The sequence below is a fragment of the Neodiprion virginianus genome, chromosome 1 (genome assembly GCF_021901495.1).
Source record: "Neodiprion virginianus isolate iyNeoVirg1 chromosome 1, iyNeoVirg1.1, whole genome shotgun sequence".
NCBI lineage: Eukaryota > Metazoa > Arthropoda > Insecta > Hymenoptera > Diprionidae > Neodiprion > Neodiprion virginianus.
This window is the reverse complement of record NC_060877.1, coordinates 832,036-854,999: the sequence shown is the minus strand read 5'-3', so window position 1 is coordinate 854,999 and position 22,964 is coordinate 832,036. Positions and strand designations below refer to the sequence as shown.

The 22,964-nt window shown below is 45.3% G+C and overlaps 1 protein-coding gene across 8 annotated transcripts in view; it reads right to left on the bottom strand.

Moving 5' to 3' along the window:
- LOC124301395 (tensin-3-like) overlaps positions 1-22,964 on the bottom strand; it is a 135,372-nt gene that overhangs the window by 28,053 nt on the left and 84,355 nt on the right. For 6 of the 8 annotated variants that reach the window (XM_046756395.1, XM_046756386.1, XM_046756376.1 and 3 more), the window contains one exon: positions 12,349-12,423. In XM_046756395.1, the coding sequence (XP_046612351.1) occupies positions 12,349-12,423 (75 nt within the window). The remainder of the gene's footprint in view (positions 1-12,348; positions 12,424-22,964) is intronic. The other 2 variants (XM_046756420.1, XM_046756367.1) reach the window with 1 other exon arrangement.

Sequence of the window (22,964 nt, the reverse complement as noted above, 5' to 3'; positions counted from 1 at the left end):
GAAGTCATTTTTGTATTCAGCACATTCAAAAATGTGAAATTTACCATGCAGCTGACACAAAAAAAAATTTCTTTTGCACAGTGTTATCGGCAAGAAAAATAACGCATCGTCAAATTCCGTTCGCTCCTCCGTTTCGACGTTGTAAGAACCACACGGGATCAGTTTCGGGGCGTGGGGGCGAAGCCGCACGTGAAAGACGCGATCAGCTGGGTTTATACGCCTGCAGGGATAGGCAGAGCGACCGTGGCCGAGTATCTGGAAGCTCGTATAAATTTTCTTGAAGCCAACACCTACTTTGACTTTAAGGTTTCCCGGCTGTCTGTCCGATCTTTCTTGCCTAGCTGGCAGAAAATATAATTCCTCAGCAGGTGCTTTACGTATACGGCCTACGTACACCCCCCACGATGCTTTCTCGAGACGTTCATGGAGGTGGTGGTTTACCGCCGTAGGTATAGCGTCAAAATAATTATGGAAAACTTTACAGCACTTTTTTTTACAACTGCAACGATGCGTGTTTAAGAAAAATCAGCGTTATAAACCGTTATAAAGAAAATGTAATTTAATTTTGAAAAGCCAATTTCTCGAAAGTAAGTTTTAAATTGTCCAATAATGTTGATTTTTCAGCCTGAGGCTTCGTTACGTTAACGTTACTATAACTTCAGCCTGATGGGACAACTTTTTTTGTGTAGGTACATGCGATACGCGTGCATAGGACGGTTTTGATAAGGTAGAGACCGCATAATCGTATTACACATGTATGTATACCATGTAACGTGGGGATCATTGCGGTTTGAAAACTGCGTCAGAAATGCGAGATCGCTGCAGTTTTGCAAGGCAATGAATGCGAACACGCTGGAAAGCAACAAGTCTTCGCTGTTTCTTATGCTCCGGTTTACACACGCGTCGTTTTTGCTCCCGGTATCTTCTTTATATCACCTGAACCGCATCAGGCACCTTGCAACCACCATAATATTACGCAAACACCTCGTTATTCTCCCTGCATCGATCGACGAGAAAACTAATTTGCAAACCGCGCGCGCGCGTGTGTGTGTGTGTGTGTGTGTACGTCTATACCGTTGATTGGAACAGGGAGCAAAAAGGTTGAATAGAAAAAAAAAAAAAAAAAGAAAAGAACAATAATAATAATACGAGAATAAAAATAAAATAAAGGGTAAAAACACGAGAGTAGAGAACGAGTCTGTCTGGGTATCGCTAAATGCAGGCGTGTTTTGCGATCGTGTGTGCATGTCGAGCACGACAAATCTAAACTGAGCAGGTATACGTATATCCATATACCTGGAAACGAGATACACAAAATTGCCTGCACGGCGACATAATTTCAGGGCAATTTTATACCGTTCTGTATAGTATATAAATCACAATAATCCTCTCGTAATTACTATCAATCATCCACCTCCACCACGTCAATTTGGCGCTGCAAAAGCGTAAACACGCATGCCACGTATTCGCCCACCTAGCCACCCATATTAACTACTTCCCGGCCTCCCTGCGAACGCCCAGTCAACTATAATAATCAACCGGTACGATGGGACTGCTTTTTTCTTCGAGCTCGCGCTGGAGATTCAACGCGTTGGAAAAATTGAGACGACGAAGTAACCGAGATATTGGACAATGATTTTTAACCAATGACACCGGTCGACGCGAATCTTAAGCCTGAATTCCAGATGTCAAATTTTCATTTCTTCGGCGTGATTAATAAAAGAAAAAATAGTTTTAGTAGATAAAGTTTACTTTTGTAGAAAATAGAACGATATTTCGGATTTGAAGAAAAATTACCTGGTTTCTCAAACATTTATTGCAAATAACAACTAAATAAACTTCAGTTTTGCATCGAAATCACTTTTAATAATAAATGATAATTAATGATTAATAATAAACTACTAATGTAAAAGAATTGATGAACAAAATTTAAAAATGAACTAGCTGTAAAATAATATAGAAAATATATCATCAATGTCGATTGAAAGTCGAACTGAAAGTCGAAATTCACCAGGTATAAGAACTGAAGCGCGTGCTCGAAATTCGCGGAGCGCAATTTTCATACGTCCTCTCTACTGCGCGCTTATCGCGGGACTGAGGAATTCTGCTCACTGACTATCGGCGTCGAATACTGTAGGAGAAAAAAAAAAAAACTTTCGAAATTTGGATTTCGAACTTTAATACCGTGTACGTATCACGATGAACACTGTGTACGATGCATGATGACATGTTTCGTACTTTCTCGTATCAAAGCCCAAACGCAATCTCCCATCGTGCTCTCATTATACTACCTATGATAACGTTAATAACGAAAAAGTCCATCACATCTTGGTGAAAACGTTTCCCTTTTTCATCCGAATAGGCACCCATATCAGCTATCAATGAAAAACTTCAAGACTCATTTATCAACGTAAAAAAGACGAAACCAAACTTTACAAGTAATAAGTAAAGGTTTTGGATATTATTCGATATATAGAATGAAATTTATCTGTCTCAATAAAAACTGAAAAAGAAATTTTTTTTTTATCGACATGTTCGATCAGTCACTTATTCAACTATCCAGTTACACTTGTTGGCGGGGATGAAAATATTGACGAATTGATGGTTTTTGCTTTTTTCCTCAATGTTGGAAAAAAGAAGCCAAAATTTCTGCTCGTCCGGAGCGGAAGCAGCCAGAGGATAAAAATTAGTAAAACTATGCGGTTTTGTGAAAGCTGTACGGCCGTTCTGGTGACAGGAGCAAGGCGAGCAGATAACAGCGACGAGGATGAGAAGATAATTACACGATTCCATCTGGGTAACGCCTCGCACCTCGTATTACGTCCGTTCGTGTCGCATGCGGGTTGGCAAAATCGAAAAGCAAGCACCGCAACGGTGAAACGGGAATTCATTTTACGGGATTCGTTTGTATCGAGCAGTGTTTACCTTTCGGTGATGAAAAAGGCAAAAAAAAAACGGCGATGAAACAGCGCGCGAGTTTATCAAGTTCCTATTGTTTCATTCACTGTTTGCCTTTTGGCCGAGCTTATAAGCTGTCACTCGCTATAGCTAACGGCTGAAAATTTATATCTGACGGCGACAGCTGGATATGTCGCCTCGATTAACGGATACCTTATACAGAGAGAAATTGAATCAACTTTTTTACTTTTTTGAAACTGTGCATATGAAATTAAAATTTCGTACATTACATTACATGGACGTAATAGCGGAAAAGTTTTTTCATAATTTGTAGTTTCATTCAAAATATTTTTCAATTTCAGATGAAAATATTCATTTATCTTTCACTTATTGTATCAAGTAGGTGTTTAGTAAGTAAGACAATGATAATAATTGATACTGTAATCATTGCGCTGTTCATGGGTGTAAAAAACAAAAACGGATTGTGAGAAAAAATAATGGATTACACTCGATTAATCGGGAAAAAATAATGGATTTGATCGAAAATGGATTATTTTTCGTCATTCTTAGGAACCACGCAATCTGTTTCGAGGCGCCGAAAAATATTATTGACACTCTTGGCGATGTTACAGCGATACATAACCGAGAATATCCGCGAAAATTTGTCAGCTGCAGTTGAGCATCGTAAAGGCGAACGAGGAGCCCTGTAAAGTGCTAGATTGTAGGTTCCGCGACGCGAAATCCGGGTTCAGAGATTCCTCGCCGCTTCACGTCTAGACCCACAGCTGCTCTGTGAGATGGCCAAGGATCGTTAAAGCTACACCAGTGGCTGCGTTATGGGCGATCATGAAATCGACATGCCTACATTTCGATGCTACGGCACGCGGGAGATTGTTAACGTGACGCGTAAAAAATCCCGTGCGTGTATCAGAGGAGAGTAGAATTTTAATATCGAAAGTAAAGAAATCGGCCAACTGATCGAAAGCCAAAAAAAGATACCGAGGAAAGATCATTCATTTGGCGTGAAAATTGGCCAGCGTCGTACCGCAATAGAAAATATCAGAAACGTTATTTGTAATTATTATGGATTTTTTCAGAGCTTGCGGGAAAGCCGCCCCAAAGATTGCGTGTTAAGGAAAGACGGTAATGGCGGTGATTTTTTCAGGTAGAAAATTAAAATCATCGGCTTATACACCGAGGGCTTTTGAAATAAAACACTAATTTGGCAGGTCGTCGCATTCACCCGAGTAGGTATCGGATAAGCGGAGGGTAGCGAAGATCTGAAATTATCGGCGTTGCGGAGGGTGATTCGCAAGGATTATTATACTGCCGCTGTACGGGCATACTAGTGGGTATATCATACCGAAGGGAAAGAACGACGAGATAACTAATTCCTGGGATTTAAGTTGAAGGGAAAGAAAAAGAGAGGGAAACAACGAGGTTGAAATTAATAACTTTATCATAACGAAACATTGGGGAACAAGCGACTATTTTATCAATTTTACAGTGATTTTTAACGGTTTCTTCTCAGCATGAATCGTTACGACAACGTTACCAACTTCAATACGATGGGAGGAAAAGTAGCAAAAAGGGCGGGGGATGAAAAATCTGGCGAACCGTCGAGGCGTGCTCGATCAAATTTCGGGTTAAAAATTTGTCGCGTGATACGTGACCCCTGGGCGTGGTTGCCAGGAGGTATCTACCGGGACTTTAGACACCATAAAACAGAGTGATATACGTCGGCGACGCTATTGACAAAGATACGGCTCCCAGGGGAGGAGGAGGAGACCAGCCTCGGAAACCAAGGAGCCGAAACGAGTGCTCAGCCCCGGGCCTCTTCCGAGGTCTGAACCTCCTCTTTCCTCCCCCCTCTTTTCCATTCATCCCTCTTCCTGCCGCCGCTAATGTCCTGCCGCGAGCGAATTAGACGCGAGACGAGCGAGTCCCAGAAGTGATATTTTCTAGGAAAATAATTACAGCGTCACGTCATTTGTCAAAGCCAACTCGCGAACCGCATGAATAATTCGAACCAGGAGAAGAGCAGGCGTTACGAGTCCAGATACCTACTCGCGTGTTGCGACTGAGCCTGCAAATGGGACTCGAGCTACTCGTTCGCTGGGTGTCTAATATGTGCCGGCTTATAACGCTGCCAAGGGGGTGTTTCCACCACCGGGAGGTTGCCGGGGGGTGGGAGAATAGATATCTGCAGGCTTTGATCACTCAAGAGTCGAGAAGTTTCGCAATTCGAACCGCTCCTCGGCGTTGACATCCTCGAGAATTTCAGGGTGGATCCGACGCTTATTCTCCTCTCGCCTTTGATGGCCTTTTTACTACTTAACCAACTGAACACTACTCCTTCCTCGCCTTCGTCCCGCACTCGGTTTCATCCAATATCCAGTTCAGACTGTACGCGGGGATCGTCACTGCTTCGAGAAAGCACCGAGAATCTCTACAATCGGATTCTCAACCCCCATTCTCCCGCCCCGTTATCGCTAATAAGAAACGACTTTCACGGCTGAGAAGTGCGTAGAAACTTCGACGCGACGAACCTGACCATTTGTCGGCTAAAACATAAATAATGACAAACGGAGTTCAGGATTGCACTCTAGGGAGATGATTTATGCTCCAATCTGTTCGTAGAATCGAGGATAATTGAGTGGACGATTCGGTAAAAATAACGAGACACCACGTACATTTCGTTTCGGTGAAAAAAAATTTGAAAACTCTTCACTGTTAATTGATCGTTGACGGAATTAACGTTGTCAAGCGAATGCTTTTAACAGATTATCAAGAACAATGCGGTGTTTGAATTTGGCGGACGTGGTGCTGAAATTTACAGCGATGCTCCATTTTGCTTGAGCTTGGTAAAAAAGTGAAAAATTATACGGCCAAAGCCTAGTCGAATCGTGTGATTTGCGATATCATCAATTTTGCGAAACGAATTTCATTCATTTGTCAACGACAATCACGGCCGCGTCTGCATGGCGCGTGTAGATAAATAGAAAAAAAATTGGACCAACAAAACTAATAGAATTAATAAAAAGAAAAAAAAAGAAAATAATAATGAAAGTAAAAAATTTTCATTCGCGTTTTCCAACCCGACGAACTGACGAAAAATGATAGGTGCCCATCGATTCCCGGTTCGCGAGTCACGCGAAACGGCAACAAAGCTCGTTTTTCCCGCACGTCGTTTTTTCAACCTTCCCAACTTTTGATCCGAAATAATTTCATCGAAAATTTCCAATAATTTATACCAAAGAGTTTTTCCATCTCGGCGAATGACTTTCTAACGAAATCAATCGGCTGGACGATAGTTTGGTGTTTAAAACTCAAGATCGCATTATATCCTTGAAATGAACTACAAGGTTTAGTAATCAAATTTATGTATTTATTCGTATTACACAAAATCTCCGTATTTTACTATTGATAACTCTCGACTCTCACTTTAGGAGCTACAATGCGTTGAGAATTATGAAATCTGTTTCGAGAAGATGGAAAAATAAATCCGTGACTTCGGTATTTTGTGATTTCTTAAGTCACGGAGCAATTTCTGATTGTGTAAAGAATTGCGGAGATACGGAGGGTGAAATTTGGCCAAGGCAATGGTAAAATGGGCAAAGCTGAAAATCAGATGCACCCCACCGTCCATAACACAGATCACCGCCACGTATCGAGGAATGAGCTATCTTGAGCCTCGGTTGTTTGTCCGCCATTCTCCCCGCGCATCAAGGACCCTCTTCAATAACGAATATTGATAAAACTTGGAACGCGATATACATGGCATCTATCCCCTACAACCAAGTATATATATACATATATATATGTATACGTACATATAGGTATACAGCAGAAGAGCCTGTAGCACCAATTACGAGGAATATCGATCTCGAAGTAACCGAAACCGGGAGTCGTCTTTGCCCAAGGACGGTTCCGTCATCCTTCAGGCTTACTTATTATTGGGGGGGGGTAAATATTGGAAGTGTGCGAGAAAACACAATTTTCATCGAATCGCTTACCACGATTGCACCGATGATGGCGTAAAAGAGACGAGAAATGGGTGGCGCGAGGCGCGTTAAAATGAGCGTCTGAAAAACTGGCGGTTTGAAAAAGGGGCGGGTATTGATAAAGAGCAGGGAACTCGGTAGCGTAGTCGCGAGGGGTACGAAAGACGCAAAGAGAGTCCGACAGTCGCAGTCCTCAGTAAGTGAAGCCAAATTTTCCGCGTTCTTGAACCTCGAGTTCGCAATCCAGGCGGCGACACTTTGTGCAATTCGCCTTTACCTCCCCAGCCGCATGCGTCGGCGCGAAAGCGACGGGAGCCTTTTGATGTGTCGAGGGCCGGTTCGACGTCATTTCGCATCCGCGACGTTGTGACTCCGGTGTCTTCTTACCTACCCGAGCGGCATCCGGTCCCAAAATACCCGCTTGGATGTCGCCCGTTCTTCTTATAAATTACACGTAAATCCCCTCTTTCTATTACCCGAACCTTCATCCCTGTCCTGAAGGATCTCCCTTGTGTCTTCCCTCCGATTATTATTCCAATCGCAAGCAACGCGTGATCTCCCTCACAATATACTTTATCTTTCTTTCTCTTTATGTCTCTCTCTCTCTCTTTCTACTTTTTGATGCTGCAGGAAGAAAATCACCCGTTACAACCGCGTTATTCCCCCTCTTTCGATACTCCAGTTTCTCAGATTTTTGACTCCAGCACTTTTCAGCGTCGTAAGTTTTGTTCGTACTGTGGACTCTGCGAAAGTATTCGTTCGCCAAAATTCCATCTCGAAGCGGATTATGAATGAAGGGTGAGACGAGACAGACGTGGAGACAGATAGGGAGTGCCGGGTAGCTTGATAATCGCATAATCTGACCCTGTTCGGGGGGAACAGTGGCGCTAAGCAGGTAAACATATTACTGGAATACGCGGGCAGTTTAACCCCCTGGTAATCCCGTTCTAGGATTAAAACCCTTCGCCAGATTCGCTCCGCCATACGTATATGCATACCCTGTGTATATACACGCCGCGTTTGCTTAGCCGGTATTGTTTGAAGCTTGCCCTGCGATTGCCACATCTGTCCGTCGGCTCTTCACCTCGTCCACCTCGGCCCATTTTCCCTCGTCGAGTCAGCTCTCGCCTAACGGGGCGTTCTTTTGTTTAGAATCGGTGACACCAGCCGGGTTCGTAACATGCATTTGGTGACAGCGGTGGGATTCCAGTTCGATCCCGCTGAATGCACTGACCTGGTTACCATCGCGAAGAATCACCTCGTTGGGATCGATGGTTTAGCGAATAATGCAATGACGTTTCATCGTTGCTGTTTAACGGGTTTAAGGAGTTCGTTGGAATAGTGTGAATCATATACAATGTCGAGTCTAACTTGCATACGCAAGTCACGAGAGTCAGAAAACAGTGAATAAAAATTGTTTGATGATCTCACGTTGATTAATGGCGAGCGCTTGACGCCTCCGTCCTTCGACCTCCTGACCTTAATTCGCTCCGAATCCCTTCGAGTACCTTTCCCTTCCCTCCGCGTCCCTGGAATCTAGCCAACCTGCTCCTCACGTCTCGCACAGCAGACGTCGTTGTTTGCTCGGCATGGCGTTGCATCCCTCGAATTTGCGGCAGCTTTTTATTTCCAACAGCCCCTGCAGTGTGTACGATAAAACCATTAATGTATCCCTTTACGGTTGGCAGTTAAGCCGGTTATTCAAGTCTTAAGACAATCACGGGAGCGATGATGATAACGACGAGGGTAATAATCCTGTTTGCAACAGAGGCTGGCGTGGGGCGGCTGCTGCAGTTATCGGGCTTCCGGGTGGCGGGAGAGGAGTCAAAACACCAGACAACACGAGACCCGGTGAATGCGCACCGAGTCAGCTTAAGTCCGCCGCTGCAGTTTCGTGTCTCACTTACCTCGTTTTATCCTTCAATGGTGAAAAACGACAGCTTTGTCGTTATTTCCGTCTTTTTCCTTTTACCATCACGATGAGTCTCTGTATAATCAGCCCCTCACTCCACTCGTCGCCGAATCCATTATCGTGAAAAACACTGATCTATTCCGCACTTCGTTTCTCCTCCCGCCAACTTTTACCTGAATAAGAAAGAAACAAGAAACGCCGTATTTTTCTCTCCTCCCCCAATAATTTTCTTCTTCTACGGATCGAACAATTACATTCAATAATAAAGTTACCGTCTCGTTTTTCCACTATTTTGATTCCTCCTCTCCTTTTCTCGACAGTCGATCGAGTACATAGCCGGTGACACTGCTCTGGGTCTTTCGAGATGAGATGCGAAACTTTTTCAATATTTTCTTGACAGAATGAGATGAATTCTCCCTACATCTTTGTGTTTTATTTCCTTCATCACTGCATACCCCGACGGCAGGCTGTACAGTCGTTTCTGTATTTTTCATTTCTTCTCTTGTATTGCGATACGATTTTTGAGGGTGGTTGGCACCCACCCTAAAAACCCCAGTTTTCGGAGGGAATCGAGGGGCGTGTGACGTTAACGGGCTTCTCCGATGTCCAGAGTCCTTTCCTTGTACTTTCCTTAATGGATGCAACTTTCTTCTTCTTCTTCTTCTCCTCCTTTTTACCCATAATATAGTTACCCTGCACACCGACGTCAGACTCTCCTCCGCCTCTGGGTGAACTCGTCGCGACACCCGATCCGGGTTCCGCCTCCGGACCTGGGATCCAAGCCCTAGGATATCTTCTGAATTTGAAAACTTTTTAAAAGATTGTCTCCTCTTCGTGAACTTTTGGACTCGGTGTACGAGCTGAGAAAAGATGCAGAGAACAACTCGGGTGGATGGAAAAAAAAGAAAAAAAACATTGAATAAATATCGCAACGATTTTCACCGAATATAATCTTCAAGGCTAATCTTCACCTAAGCCAAGCAAATTATCCCGCGGTGCGTTCCGTTAGCTAAACGCGTGCCGCTATCGGCTCGCCTCGACGGTCAGGACAAACTTTCTTCATCAAGTTGGAGTCGTAATTCGCGAGACACGACGGGGGGCCGGGGGATTCGCTGGGAGATTCTGACTTAGTTGTAACGAGAGGCTTATCCTACACGCCCCTACCGCCCATGCCCGGGAAAACCCTACAGGTTGTTGCTGAGGAACGAAATTTGATCCTACGCTTCAGCAGAGATCCCTCGAACACCCTGACGAAAAAATTTTTGCAATTTCGTCTAACCAAATAGCGGTCTTTTTATTTTATTATTCATCTTCATATTCACTTTCTTCTTCTTCTTTTTCTTCCTTTCATCCCGCCCTGAGCTATGCTTTTCGTCGCGATAAAGAATAACCGAGAATACAATATACTAAGAAATTTGAATCGTAAGGATCCAAAGCAACGGTTAATAAATCACTGCGGGGATTTGGATCGAAGAATTTACGTCGCGGCAATCAATGGGAAGGGTGGAGGGAGGGTTTCAAAGTTTCGAAGACGTGCTTCGCGGCGCCTCGGGGTCTGATTTAGGCGGAAGGCGACGGAGCCGAAATCGGGGCAGTTGAGGTTTAATTCAAAGGGTTCTCGGGGGGGTGAATCCGGGTTCTTTGTATTGTCGCATCCCTGCAGGACCCGGAAGAATCGGGCTTCTCACTCTCGCTGGCGGAGGAAGAAGACCGGTGAGAAAATTGTGTCTCGGGTTAAGAGATCCCATCAATCAGAGAACGACAACGATACAGAGGATAAGAGCTACCGCCGGCATTAGTTCCCGTTGCTTGGATTCATTCGCGCTGTCAATCACGCCGCGAAACTCACCCCGCGGGTCCTCCGGGATTTCTACGGGCAAAGCAACGCGAGGCGAGGGTGAAAATGAGAGGAAGCGTAAAGGAAGAAGAGGAGGAAGAGGAGGAAGAGGAGAAGGAGGAAAGCGAGACCGAAGCTCCCACGTGGATCCCGCGCCATGTTCACCTTCCTCTAACAGAGTCCCAGGCATCCCGCCGCGCACTCACTCCCCATTAAACTCGAGATAAGTGGCATAGACGTACTCGCTGCAGAGTCGTCTATGGTTGCCAGGGCGGATGTCTCCCACGTCATTTGATCAAATCATACCCGCCGATCGTCGAGAAGAAAGAGACCCGGTTCGTCGGCGTATGACGCAGACCTCTTTCGCGACATTCAAAGGTTCGGCTCTACACTTGCGAGTAACAAGAAAAAATATGGCCCACTCAACGACATCCGTAAGTTGAGCCGTGCCGCTTTCTGGTACTTTGACCGTTGTTCGGGATGATCTCGAGGAGGGACGCAAGGCGGGAAATCCTGCGTAACGCGGCGCGCTCGGACATTGACTTGACTCGATTTGACTCGACTTGACTTGACTCGAGTTGACTTTCGCATTTGGGGAGTGACGGAAACGACAGGAAGGGAGGGCGCGCGTAGTTCCCGCAGCCGATTTCCGACCGTATCAACTTCCGCGTTTCCACCCTCGGGGTGCCCGCCCCTCCACCGTCACGGCAAACTCGCAATGCCGGGTTTAATGACCAACGACTGCAAGGCCGAAGTTACGGTTTATGGTCCGTGAGTAATTTCATGGTTATATCGCGAGACAAGGCGAGGATGTGTCATCCGTTTTCAACCTTTTGTCGCCAAGGGCGTGTATCCCCTCCTCAGCCCCGAACGGCTTCCTCTGGATATACGTCTCGTCCGATGCTCTCGTAGCGTTGCTTTGAGGGGTTTTCTCGAAGGAGGACTCGGCAGTTTTTCATCGCGCGATTATATAAAATGCGACACTCGGAGTACTTCCGACGATTAAGGAATTATATAACGTGAGGGTTGAACGCGGTCAAAGAAGAGCTTATCTATCAATCCGTCTCTCGGTAAGTCGGTCAATCCAAACACTCGCGGTGGACAAGCAACAGGGCTTCGAACAAAAGTCGGTTACCGAGAGAACAAGGACTAGAGAATGAGCGGTGGAGAAAAGTTAAATGAAAAATGTCTGGCAGCTGTTGAAAAGCGGGACTAGTGGGATATTGTGTGGGGCGGGCTGCATGTTCGTTCGTTCGTTCGTTCGTTCGTCTCGCATTTCTCACCCCCGCGTCTCCACTATTATTCCCGTTCTCTCGCTCTTCGGTTTGGCCGAGTTTCTTTGTAGAGCCCGAGGTGATTGCGGCCTGCGATGGGTTCCAGAGAAAGGTGGGGTAGTAGCCGGGGGTAAAAAAGAGAGGAGCGAAACCAGTAAAATGAAAAAAAAAACCAACGAACAAGCACGCTAAAAGTCGTGCAGAAACCGCGGGGTGACACCGCACCCTCTTCTTCTTCGTCGTCGCCGACGTAAATGCCGGGTGCAGCTGGTTGTACCGAGAAGGGAGAACATCCCGCTGACAAGTCGCAAGTCGGCGCATAACGGTAATGAAAGAAGAGAGAGAAAGAAAGAAGTAAAAAACAACAAGAAAAGGAAAAAGTGAAAATAAAATAAGGGAAGAGAAAGGTAGCGAAAAACTCACTTTTCCATCTGGACTGCATACTTTGATCCCAGCTAGCGAGATGATTAGAAGTACCGGTGTCGAGCGGTGGCTGTGCTGCAACAGAAATATGGAAGGGGTTTTAAAAACGGACTTGCAGTGAAGCTTGTATATAGGTATATACATATGAATACATATAAGTCATAGGCTGCGCTTCTCCCGTATAACAACGTCCCTTTTTCAAAATTTCTCCCACTCATCTCGCGGGGCTTTGTTAATACTCCTCGACATCTGCACCCCGGGGCGTAAAAGGAAGTAGGAGATGCAAATTTAAAGCTTGGCGAAGCCCCGCAACATCCCCCGGAGGGACGTGATATTGCCACACAAGAGTTGTTTTCAACGCCGCGGCGTTATAACACTGGCCTACATCACGTGTTGCAGAATCCCGCAACAGTTTTGCACTTTTCATCGAGTATAAAATTTCAACCACACCGTACGGTATCTTTATCGGGTTTAGAGAAACATCTCGCGGAATTCTGTACAACGGAGTGAATATGCACAAGCATTTCAAACGTCGAGTCTCCTTTAATGAATTCCGGAACTGCACGTGCGGTTGACTGCAAACCTCGATCGTGCTTCGAGTTCCTGTTGATTAAAATTAATTCACCGTACGGTAATTTCATTTCGTTGCTTGAAAACATACCGCGATATCGGCTAGAGGGTGAATTTCGTTGCCCGCATCCGAACTGCCGATGTAATGAGGTTTTATTACGTTTAACTGCTTCGTTATAGTACAATACAGCCATTGATTATTATTCAGCTCGCTAGATTCTTCGTGAATTATGGCAGAGATATTATCAAATCAAGATAAGCTAAGCTCGTTTTAAACCTCCAATAAATACGATGCAGAATATTGCGCAATAAATGTTTGAACCGCACCGCAAATTTTCCCGCTAGCCAACACATTATTTTAACAATAGAAACTTTAACATATCAATAGAAAATATTAACGATTGCCAAAGCAATAAATACCGCGATAAAACATTTTGATCGGACGGTACAAATGTTGCAGTTCAAAAAAACAAAAAAAAAAAAAAATGTTCAACAATTTCAGCTATTCCACACGTATTAAAGAGAGAAGGATAAAATGAAGGGCAGAAATTTCTGATCGCAGGAGTCGAGAAAATTGAGAGAGAACTTTGTTCGTTCTTATACTTCCCTGAGCAGGCACTCGCGTTTCCCGGCTCTACAATTACCCGAGTACCACTTTGCCTCGCTCCGGTTTGTATTTTTTTCTTCTTTTCTCATTTATTTTTTCCTTTTCCTGAAATTATTATTACAAGTATTAAGAAACATACCGTCCGTTGTTTTCTCTACCGTTCTAGAAATATAACGATCACGTCTGCAAAGTTTCTTCTTTTTACCACAATAGTTGAATTATCGAGTCCTTGGAGTATCGAGTCTCCAACCCCCGATCTTTTCCTTAGGTAATAATTCTTGCTTGTGAAACCAGCGGAAACGGGTTTTATTATTCAATCAACGGAATCGAGAAGTTAACTTTGGCGAATACGACAACGACGATCTACCGCGTGCAGAAATAATTCACACACAGATCGCAGCCGCGCTTCCTCATTGTCTTAAAAGTTTGGTGCACACCTGCAGTCGGCCCGGAAGCTGTAGAAACGAAAGTCGACAAGGAGAAAGGGAGTCGAGGGGGATGTACAGCGATGCATGACGGGTAGGCAGGTAATTACTCCGGCAAGCCCGGAGCGCTGGGTTCGAGGAACGGCGAGGGACGCTAGTTTTAATATGCGAGGGGCTGACTTATAGGCTTTTTGAAAAATGAGCGTCGCATCCTCGCACATGCGGACGGAAAAGTCGAGGAACGAGGAAGAAGAATGACCGAAACAAGAAGAAGCGGCAGCCGCGACATCGCGGTAGACGAGTCGCAACCCCCATTTTCTCACCCCTTTCACTTTGCCCGGTATCAATCACGATACGCTCGCATGTTGGTTCTTGTGGGAGAATATAGAAAAACCGCTTGTCGGTTCGTAAGGCTATCGAATCGGTATTTAAAAAACGATCCCTCTAAAAGGGGCCGGGTTGAAGTTCCGAAAGCGGCTAGTTCAAAATTATTTTGTGGCGAAACCTGACTTCGAATTCGGAACTTCGACCCCGTCTCGTCTAAAAATCTCGCACCGAGACCGAGTTTGTCCGCGGTAGCAAAACGGGGAGAAAGAATGCAAGGAAAATAAGGTGAAAAGTACGGAAAGAGGCGACGGCGAGAAGGTATACAAGGATATTACCCATCTCTCGTAAAAGACGAGGAAAAACAATGTACATTTTAGCACTATCGTGGTACCCACTTCTGGTTCCAAACCGTCCGACCCATGCGAAGGGTTGTAAATTTCCATACATCCTTGTTTGTTCTTTGCTATAGGCAGGGCCTACATTGGCCGTCGTATACCCGTCCTCTCTTTCCATTACACGTGGTTACAACGCGGAGTCCAGGATAACCGAGTGCCATATACGCGGGGTTCATCGATCCCGAGGGACGTCCTCGTCAACCCTTAAAACGGAGCTTTCCCGAGAAGATGATAATGGAGTCAAAATGTCTCCGGGTAATTTTCGGCAAAAGTTCCTAATTTCTTGTTAGTGGTATAAAGACGTGCTCACAAGAGGAAACCTGACAGTTTTTCTTCCCAACTTTCCACAACCTCGTAGCATTCCCACATTTCACGGGGGAATTGGGGGTGGGGAAAAAAAACTAGCGGTTGCAAGCTCATCGATTATTCATACTTGACCGTGCAGCCTCTCCGAATTTGTTTACGCATAAACGTCGATGTCTGCGATTTAAGATATTTGCCGCAGGAAAAGCGGATGTTAGAAGACGCACAGAATTTTCCAACCCCCGAAACAACGACGATAACATTAACAGTCATTTGCTTAACACCACGTCTGTTTAACTTATTACTCGAAACGGTGAATTGCGAATGGACAGGGAACGTTGCGAGTGTTTCCACCGCTTGGCGAGGGTAGTTAACCTTGGCGCCTCTTAATTATAACGGCGACAGGTCGGCTCTGCCACCCCCGCCCCCCGTCCCTGCATCTCGGCGGAATTCAGGTACAGCCCAGTTTTACAGAAGGGGAGGGAATAAGGACTTGCTGCCACTTGATGCAGACTCGGCGAGTCCTCTTATCCTCCCCCTTCGGCCCCTTCTTCCCTCTCCCCTGATGGTAAACTTTTCAAGTAATTACTCTCGTGCCACGCCTCGTCCGTATAAACAGCGACACTATTGCAGCCTCGAATCGAGTGTCGCACCTGCGGATTTTTCCCTCGCGTTGCCCAATTCGTGACGAATGCCTAGTCTTCTTCTGCTTCTTCTTCTTCTTCTTCTTCATTCGGTGGAAAAAATCACCGGTCAAAGAATTAAATTTTAATTTCGTATATACAGAGGCGAAGCGCGGTCTAGCCGTAAACTTTGCGTGGAGGGTGGAGGGTGGAGGGTATGATCGGAAGGGAATCCGATATGTTTGATCGAATGAAATATGCAGCGGCGAATAGGGAGAAGAGCGGCAAGCCTGCTGTAAGGGTGGTAAGTTTTCCGAAAGGAAAACCCGGGGAACGAGCAGAGAGCAAGAAGTTTGTGGGCGGCGCGACGAGGGACTGACACGAGCGAGGATCGGGCCGAAGCTCGCCCTGGGGCTTATTATAAATTTAGAATCTGATACCACGTTTACCGTCGGCAGGGGGGCGGGGGATCCGGCCCGCGTCAAACCTACCCTTCGAAAGAACAATTTTTATCTCACGAGTCAGAGTTATAGCCCGAAACTGGAAATTATTCGAGATATTATTACAGGTACATATGTATAGTATGCGTTACACCCTTCACGATTTTCTAGCCCTTCGAGTTTGTTTTTTTTTTTTTTCCTCAACTCATCGTCAGCCTCTGTTTTTCTCTCTGTCAAAAACACTCTTTTTTCTTTCTGTCATATTTTTTTTTTCTTTCCCAGACACACGCCTGTTCTTTCGAACTGTGTATCACAAGGTGTAGCGCCCTTCAGTTCGCTTTCAAATTATAAGTAGGTACCTTCTGTAACAGAATTGTGGACGTTGTCTTGGTTTTTTTTTTTCTCACGCACTGTTTCTTATTCTCGATTTTTTTTTCTTTCTTCTCCGACGTGTAACGGTGAATAATTGAGTGGATGGATGGATGGATAAAGTAGCATGGGGTGACCCCAAGTAAAACTTTGAGACAGAGCTTAAGAATATTAAAACGTGACGTATAAATAATTCTCGACAAGTTAGATCCTTCGCGACCAAAAATTACCTCGTGACATTGTTCCTTTCTTCCATTTTCTGACAGTTTTTTTTTTTTTTTGTCACATTCACGCACCATGAACATCGAAACGAGTGAGGTTTAGAGGGTGAGCTAAATGGTGAACGAGTAGGTCGAGTCCCGGGGGATTTTCCGGTTCTCGATCCCGGCACAGCGCGGTTCGCGTGCGTTTCGATCATACACGGATAATGAAGAATGGCCTATACCTCCGGAGATTATCGTGCGCACCTAGCAGAGAGAGGAAGGGAGAGAGAGGGAGGCACCACCCTTGCAAATCGACCCAGATTTTCAGAGAATTGAGTTTTATAACGGGGTCGTGTGCCGCGGGCACCGTGGGAATACACCTGCGGGTATAACCCCCATAATGGAGACAGATTTCGCGGGATTATCGCGACCTGAGGGAGTCTGTGCCGCGCTTTTGACAGATCAATGCGAAAAGTTTTACCTTACGTTTCCTTTTCCCCCCTCCGAGTCCGTGAAGATTTTTGAAGGAAATCGAAAACGAACGTAGGTACGACTCGTGTTATTTCCGCATCCGGCATCGCGTTTGATTAATAATCACTGCGGCATAGTTTCAGACGGCAAGAAGCAATCGCGGCGGGAATTACACGTACACCTGTGACTAGGATCTAATCTGTTACATTGCACATATTCATTAATCACTTCACCCAACAAGTAGATCCGGCACCTCGACGATGCTTCGCAGCCGCCTGTCGTCCGTCACGCGGCGGTCTTTCCGGTCGGAATGACGGAGACGGAACCGTGAATGACCAAGTTTCGGGGACAAAGGAACATCGCGCGCGTATCGCGCGTACACGCGATTTCACTTCTTCTCGCCCAACCTTATCGCCAAGGGATGCGACGCCGCAGGGGTACGAAACGCGGCGGCCCCGAGCTTTCGCGTTAAAGCTCGTATCGCGGCGGCCTGGACACCGGAGCCCATTATTCCGGCATATTAGACAAGAATTTAATAACCTTCCAATAAATTTACCCGACCTGCTCCCATTACAGCCAGGCTACAATAAATCAGTTGTGGCGATGTCCCTGCATATGTATATGTACAAGGTATACATATATGTATGTATATATATAACATCATATACACATAGCACAGCTATCCGAGGCAAAATTCTAATACCGAAGGCAGGTACGGAACCATCTTCGAGCGATTCATTCCTCTTTTATGAAACCACTTGATCATCTGTTTCCGAAGATTGAAATCGAAGAATGTATCCGAAATTTATCTTGGAATATATTTCCCGGCTTATAATCTCTGCGAATTTTCAGACGGGAGTCGGGGCGTTTTTCCCGTAGGTTGAATCGGGGGTAAGCCGTCGGGCTCCGGCTCTTCTCACGTTCATCATCGCCACCCGCGAGAGCTAGGCTGTGCAGAGAGCGTGGATCTCTGCATGCAATCCGAGGCAGCTGCGGAGCTACGGCCTGCTTCGGATTAATCCTGGAGAGCTGCAGCCGCGTCTCAACGTCAAACGTTGATTACCGCCCTTCCGAAGGCTGTCCAAACGATACGCCGTGTTTTGATCATACCCAGACACGAGTGTCTGCTTTTCATGCCGCGGAGATGATGAAGAAGATGGATGAATCGATTCGTCGTATCCCACGCGAAGCGGATGTCGAGTGATTTGCAGCCGCGGCTTCGTGTTAATTACTTTTATTCCCGACTCAACGATAATGTTAACTTTTTTTACCTGAAAAGCGGAACAAAAGTGGCATATTATTCTCTCTCAACTTTTCTCCCTCATCTGCGAAAAATATGAAATATTCCACCCGATGGCATAATCTTAGACTTTATTCCCTTGTTACGTAATGTAATAATAATCGATAATGTCACACCGTTTACTCGATATAAAGATTAACGCATGCCCGTTATCATTTCTTTCTTCACTCATTCGCCTCGAAAGTCTCGCACACTTTTTCTTCTCCGTTCCCGTTCCCATTCCCTTTCGCCTCACTAATCCTGCGACTCAAGAGTGTCTTAATTAATGGCGTGAGAAAGGCTTCGAATCGATTTCACTTGTAATTATTGGATTGGCTCTAGTGCTTTGCGAAAAGATAGCACAGACAAACGGGTGGGGATATGAACAAAGGGGAATATTGAATCCGTAAATTATTGACCGTTGACGCTGAAATTTCATTCAATTCGTGACGCTGCAATCGTCGCAAAGAATGCCGCATTGTTTTCGATCGACATTATGGGGTCGGATAACCGCTGCTGCATACGTAGCAGCATACATGTGTACATGGATTTGTATACGGCGGGATTGAATGCGAACCGATTTAATTATCCAAAAGCCGCGCGGTTGAGCCGGGCTGACAAAAACAAACGAACGAATGAATGAAGTGAAAACGTTTATCGAGCCGGCGGAGAGTGGCAAAAATTTTAAAAGTATCCATTTCTCAAGAATCGAATTACGTAGGGAAAAAGATCGGAATGTTTAATTTTCTTCGTCCGCTCCTAACAATTTTCCACTTATTAGTCCTTTGCCGATTGTCAATTACCGTCTTACTGCTTTCCTTTCGCGTCTTATGCCTGCCTTCGTTATTTCCGCACTCTTGATTTCCCTCTCGGATCTGATTCAATTATTTTCTTCTCGCAGAAAAAAGAAACCAGCATTCCTTACCTTCCCTCGCGTTAAGCTCTTCGTTTTCACTTATAAATTCTTACGTAACCCTGCAACGCTCCGAGCGAATATCTGCCTGGGAATATTTTAACCCCCGACATGACGCGGACCGAATAGAGTATACAAGTGGCGAAGATGTTTCGGTACGTTATTCAATCTTCAACGTACTTATATTTATTCAAACACGCCGTTCATTCGTTCCAGTTTCACTGCAGTGAACTCGGAAGGATCCACCCCACCGTCTTTGGAATTAATAATACAAGGCCGATTTTCGATACAGATTCCTGTACCGGCATTTTACCGATTGTTTATCGACCGTTGGTAAATTGGGACCAGTATTGGAAGTGTCGGTAAAATGTCGGTAGTAGGAATCTGTATCCAGAACCTGCCTTGTATCGCTACTCCCGAAACGATATAAAATTGCCCATCGATCTGTACGAGGAGGGCGAGGCGTGGAAAGGTAGTCGAATTGTTTAATTTAGTTGAAAATTAGTCGAACCGGGGTACTGATTTAGCCTACTCCAGGGTATCTCGGCCATCTCACTTCAACGAGCGTAATCCTGATCGTAGTCTGTCCCCTTTTCATCCCTCTGATTTCCTTCCCTTCCGTTCGTTTTCGCCCCGAAACCTCGGAGTTCCGGCGTCGTTTGCGCGTTTACGGGATTGAATTCTCGGCAGAACGGGCTGACCCCTTTCCTCGTTCGCCGGTCAGGTTCGTTTTACAGACGTGAATGTAAATGTGAATGTAAATGTAAATGTTCAGTGGGTAATCTATACGCAAAACGACTCTGCAGAAGCAGCAGCACCAGCAATTGCCGAAGGATAAGCTTAGAGCCCAGCTGTAGCGATTAGGGGCGCTATTCTTTTCGCAAAATCTATTTCGTTGCGCGAAGTAAGAGAAAAAAATCTTCGGTCGCTACGTTTTTCTTCTTTTTTTTTTTTGTAGGTAAATCCAACTTATCGGTGAAAATTTTTATCACTTACCGCCCTTAAATTGCCTGCCAGCGTCTTCAGTCGCTGGTTTCTCACAGCGAGAGGTAAAGGGATGGTTGGATGCTCTCGTGGAAGACGGAAGACATCAGATGGGTTAAGGGGTGCCAGCAAAGTACTGCAGCACAGTCGGTTTGCATATTCAGTAGTAAGACAGATGTATACGTATATACGTATATAAGGTATGTACAGGTACGCGTCTTGGACCGCTTGCTTATGCCTCGGTTTTAATTATTGCAATTAATTAAGCCACCTCCCGAGGCTGTCGAGTTGTAGAAAATATATATAGTCGGCCACCCCGCGCAAAGTCTGCAGCAATTTGATCAGTGTTGTAAATTTTACAATGCTACGGTAGAAATTCATTTGAAAGATTTTTCAGCGCGCTTTGTTCAATCGAAATCTGTACGGAGAAAGTTCTGAACTTGTAACTTCGTTTGGGAGCTTGCTGATAAACTGTCGGTCGTGAACTTTTTAGAGTTTCGGAAGTGGAGAATTCAAAAAAATGATGTCACTCGAGGGATGATTTGAGAAAATAAATCTTGATCGATTTTTCTTACTTCAGAGGGTTGAGATGTTCTTATTCGCTGACCCGTGGTCCCTGGCAATCCTGTCCGAGTGATTTGAAAATTGAATTTCACACAATTGAAACCGGCGTCTAACATATGCATTGGATTGCGAATTGGCGCGTCGCATCGGGTACCCAATATTTTCAATTTATCGCACGCGAATCGAATGCAATTTGTCTATGTAAGAATTATGTGTTACAGATTTACATGTAATAAGTATAATAGGCATAGATATATAATAAGAAGTGGACTCGACTGTGTCGTTTTTTTAATATCGTCCGCTTGTTTGCAAAAACATTATAAGCCCCCCGTGAAAAGAACCCCTCGGTGTCTAAATTTCGCGTTAGGGCGAAAATTTTACCTTATTTTCATAATCATCAGAGCCGTGAGGCGTTATTGCGCATTAACGAAGGGTCGAGTCGTTCCGCGGCGCCTGGATGAAAATTAAGGCAGAATTTAAACCCGTTTGCATGCTTTATACACTACAGGAATAAACAACCTCTGCGAGGAAAAAAATTTGCGTAATAATTATTCACGGGTGATATTATTTCACCTCCGCTTCGGTGGCGTCAAATCTTTCACAGACAGAAATCCGCAACTTCTCTCTAATTTGCAGAATTATAATTTATACCCCGTGAAAATAATCTTCCGGGACGAAAATGCGCCCCGTCAACGGAAAAAAAGGCGGGGCTGTTTGCCAGCCTATATCATCAAAGAGGTTGCGAATTGTTAGCGGTATTTAACGGCGGCGAGTTGTACCCGAAATTAGCGGCGAAATAAAGCCGCGGAGTTTCTCGACTTCGCTCTGCTTCGCTTCGGTTCTCTGACAAACGTGCAGGCGCAGCTTCGAAGCTCCGGCGGCAGAGCTTTTCGCCCCTCGTCCCTCATCCTGCAGACCGACCGACCGACCCTAAGCCGCCGCTAAGAAACTCGTTAAAGACCACTTCACGCGCCCGGTCTATTCAACTGTTTCGCAAACCCTAATTATGCTCGTTATAAGTTATCCCCGTACCCGGTCACGGTTCTGGAATACGAAGAAATTAGGGCCGTTTTCTCCTCCGATTCACCGCCCCTCCCTCCGCCTCTCTGGAGAGATCCTTAAATGGCAGTATTAGCTCAACTAATTTCCCAGCGTGTATAGGCCGAAAGTTTGGCATAAAAAACTTTCTTCTTTCTTCCAGAGGGAAATTTACAGCAATGGGATTTCCACGCGGTGGTTGTTTTTCTTTTCTACTTTTTCTAACGTTCAGCATCGCTGCGAATTCGCGCGGAGTGAACACCCCCCCCCCCCCACCCCTTCCCCCTCCCACCGTTTATCTGCGAATATATCCAAATTCTCAACCCGCGGGAACGTAAATTTCGGCAATTAAAGTTTTCAGGAGAGGAGAGACGAGGAGAGGAAATTAGCCGAAGGGGTCGTGAGAGGTGCTCGAGTGTCGTTCTCGACGGGTTTGACGACGAAATCTAGTCGTCGTTGCCCGGATACGAGGGCTCGGCGAAAGTCTTCCGTCATTCCTCTCGGCTGTTTCTCTTTACGGTTGTAATATATGTATTTTCGAACAATTGTTTTCTTGGGGCTGCTTTTCGTTCGCAAAAGTGCGGGAATGTGGTAGGGTTGCGAAAGAAAAGCGGCAGGCACTTCAATTACAATTAAGCCGCGATTTGGCCCCGCGTGTGCGTGTCCGGAACCCTTGCAGCTCCCTGCGAGTCCTTTGGGTCCTTCGAGCCCTTTGACTCGTCAACGAGCCGCCTTGAGGACTCGAAACAAACTCTGCAAGTCGGAGAGAGAGAGAGAGAGAAAAAGGAAGGGAAGATTTTTGATCTCTCGCCGCAAATTAGCCCTCCCTCCTCCTTCTCCTGGCAATAAAGAAGATTGTATAAAATTTTTTTCACCCTCACTCGGTGCCGCGGCGAGGGTTCGGTATGGCTCTAATTTTCGTTTTTTTTTCTCCACTCCCTGATCGAATTATTTCACCCGTATAATTAATTTCGAGTATTTCACCGAGGGAAGAGAGAAGAACGGAGAAAGAAGAGAAGATAAAAAAAAAAAAAAAAAAAGAACACGGGAATCGTTTAACGAGACCTGTCTTCGCGATTAAGACGGGAATGGAAAAGTTTGAGCA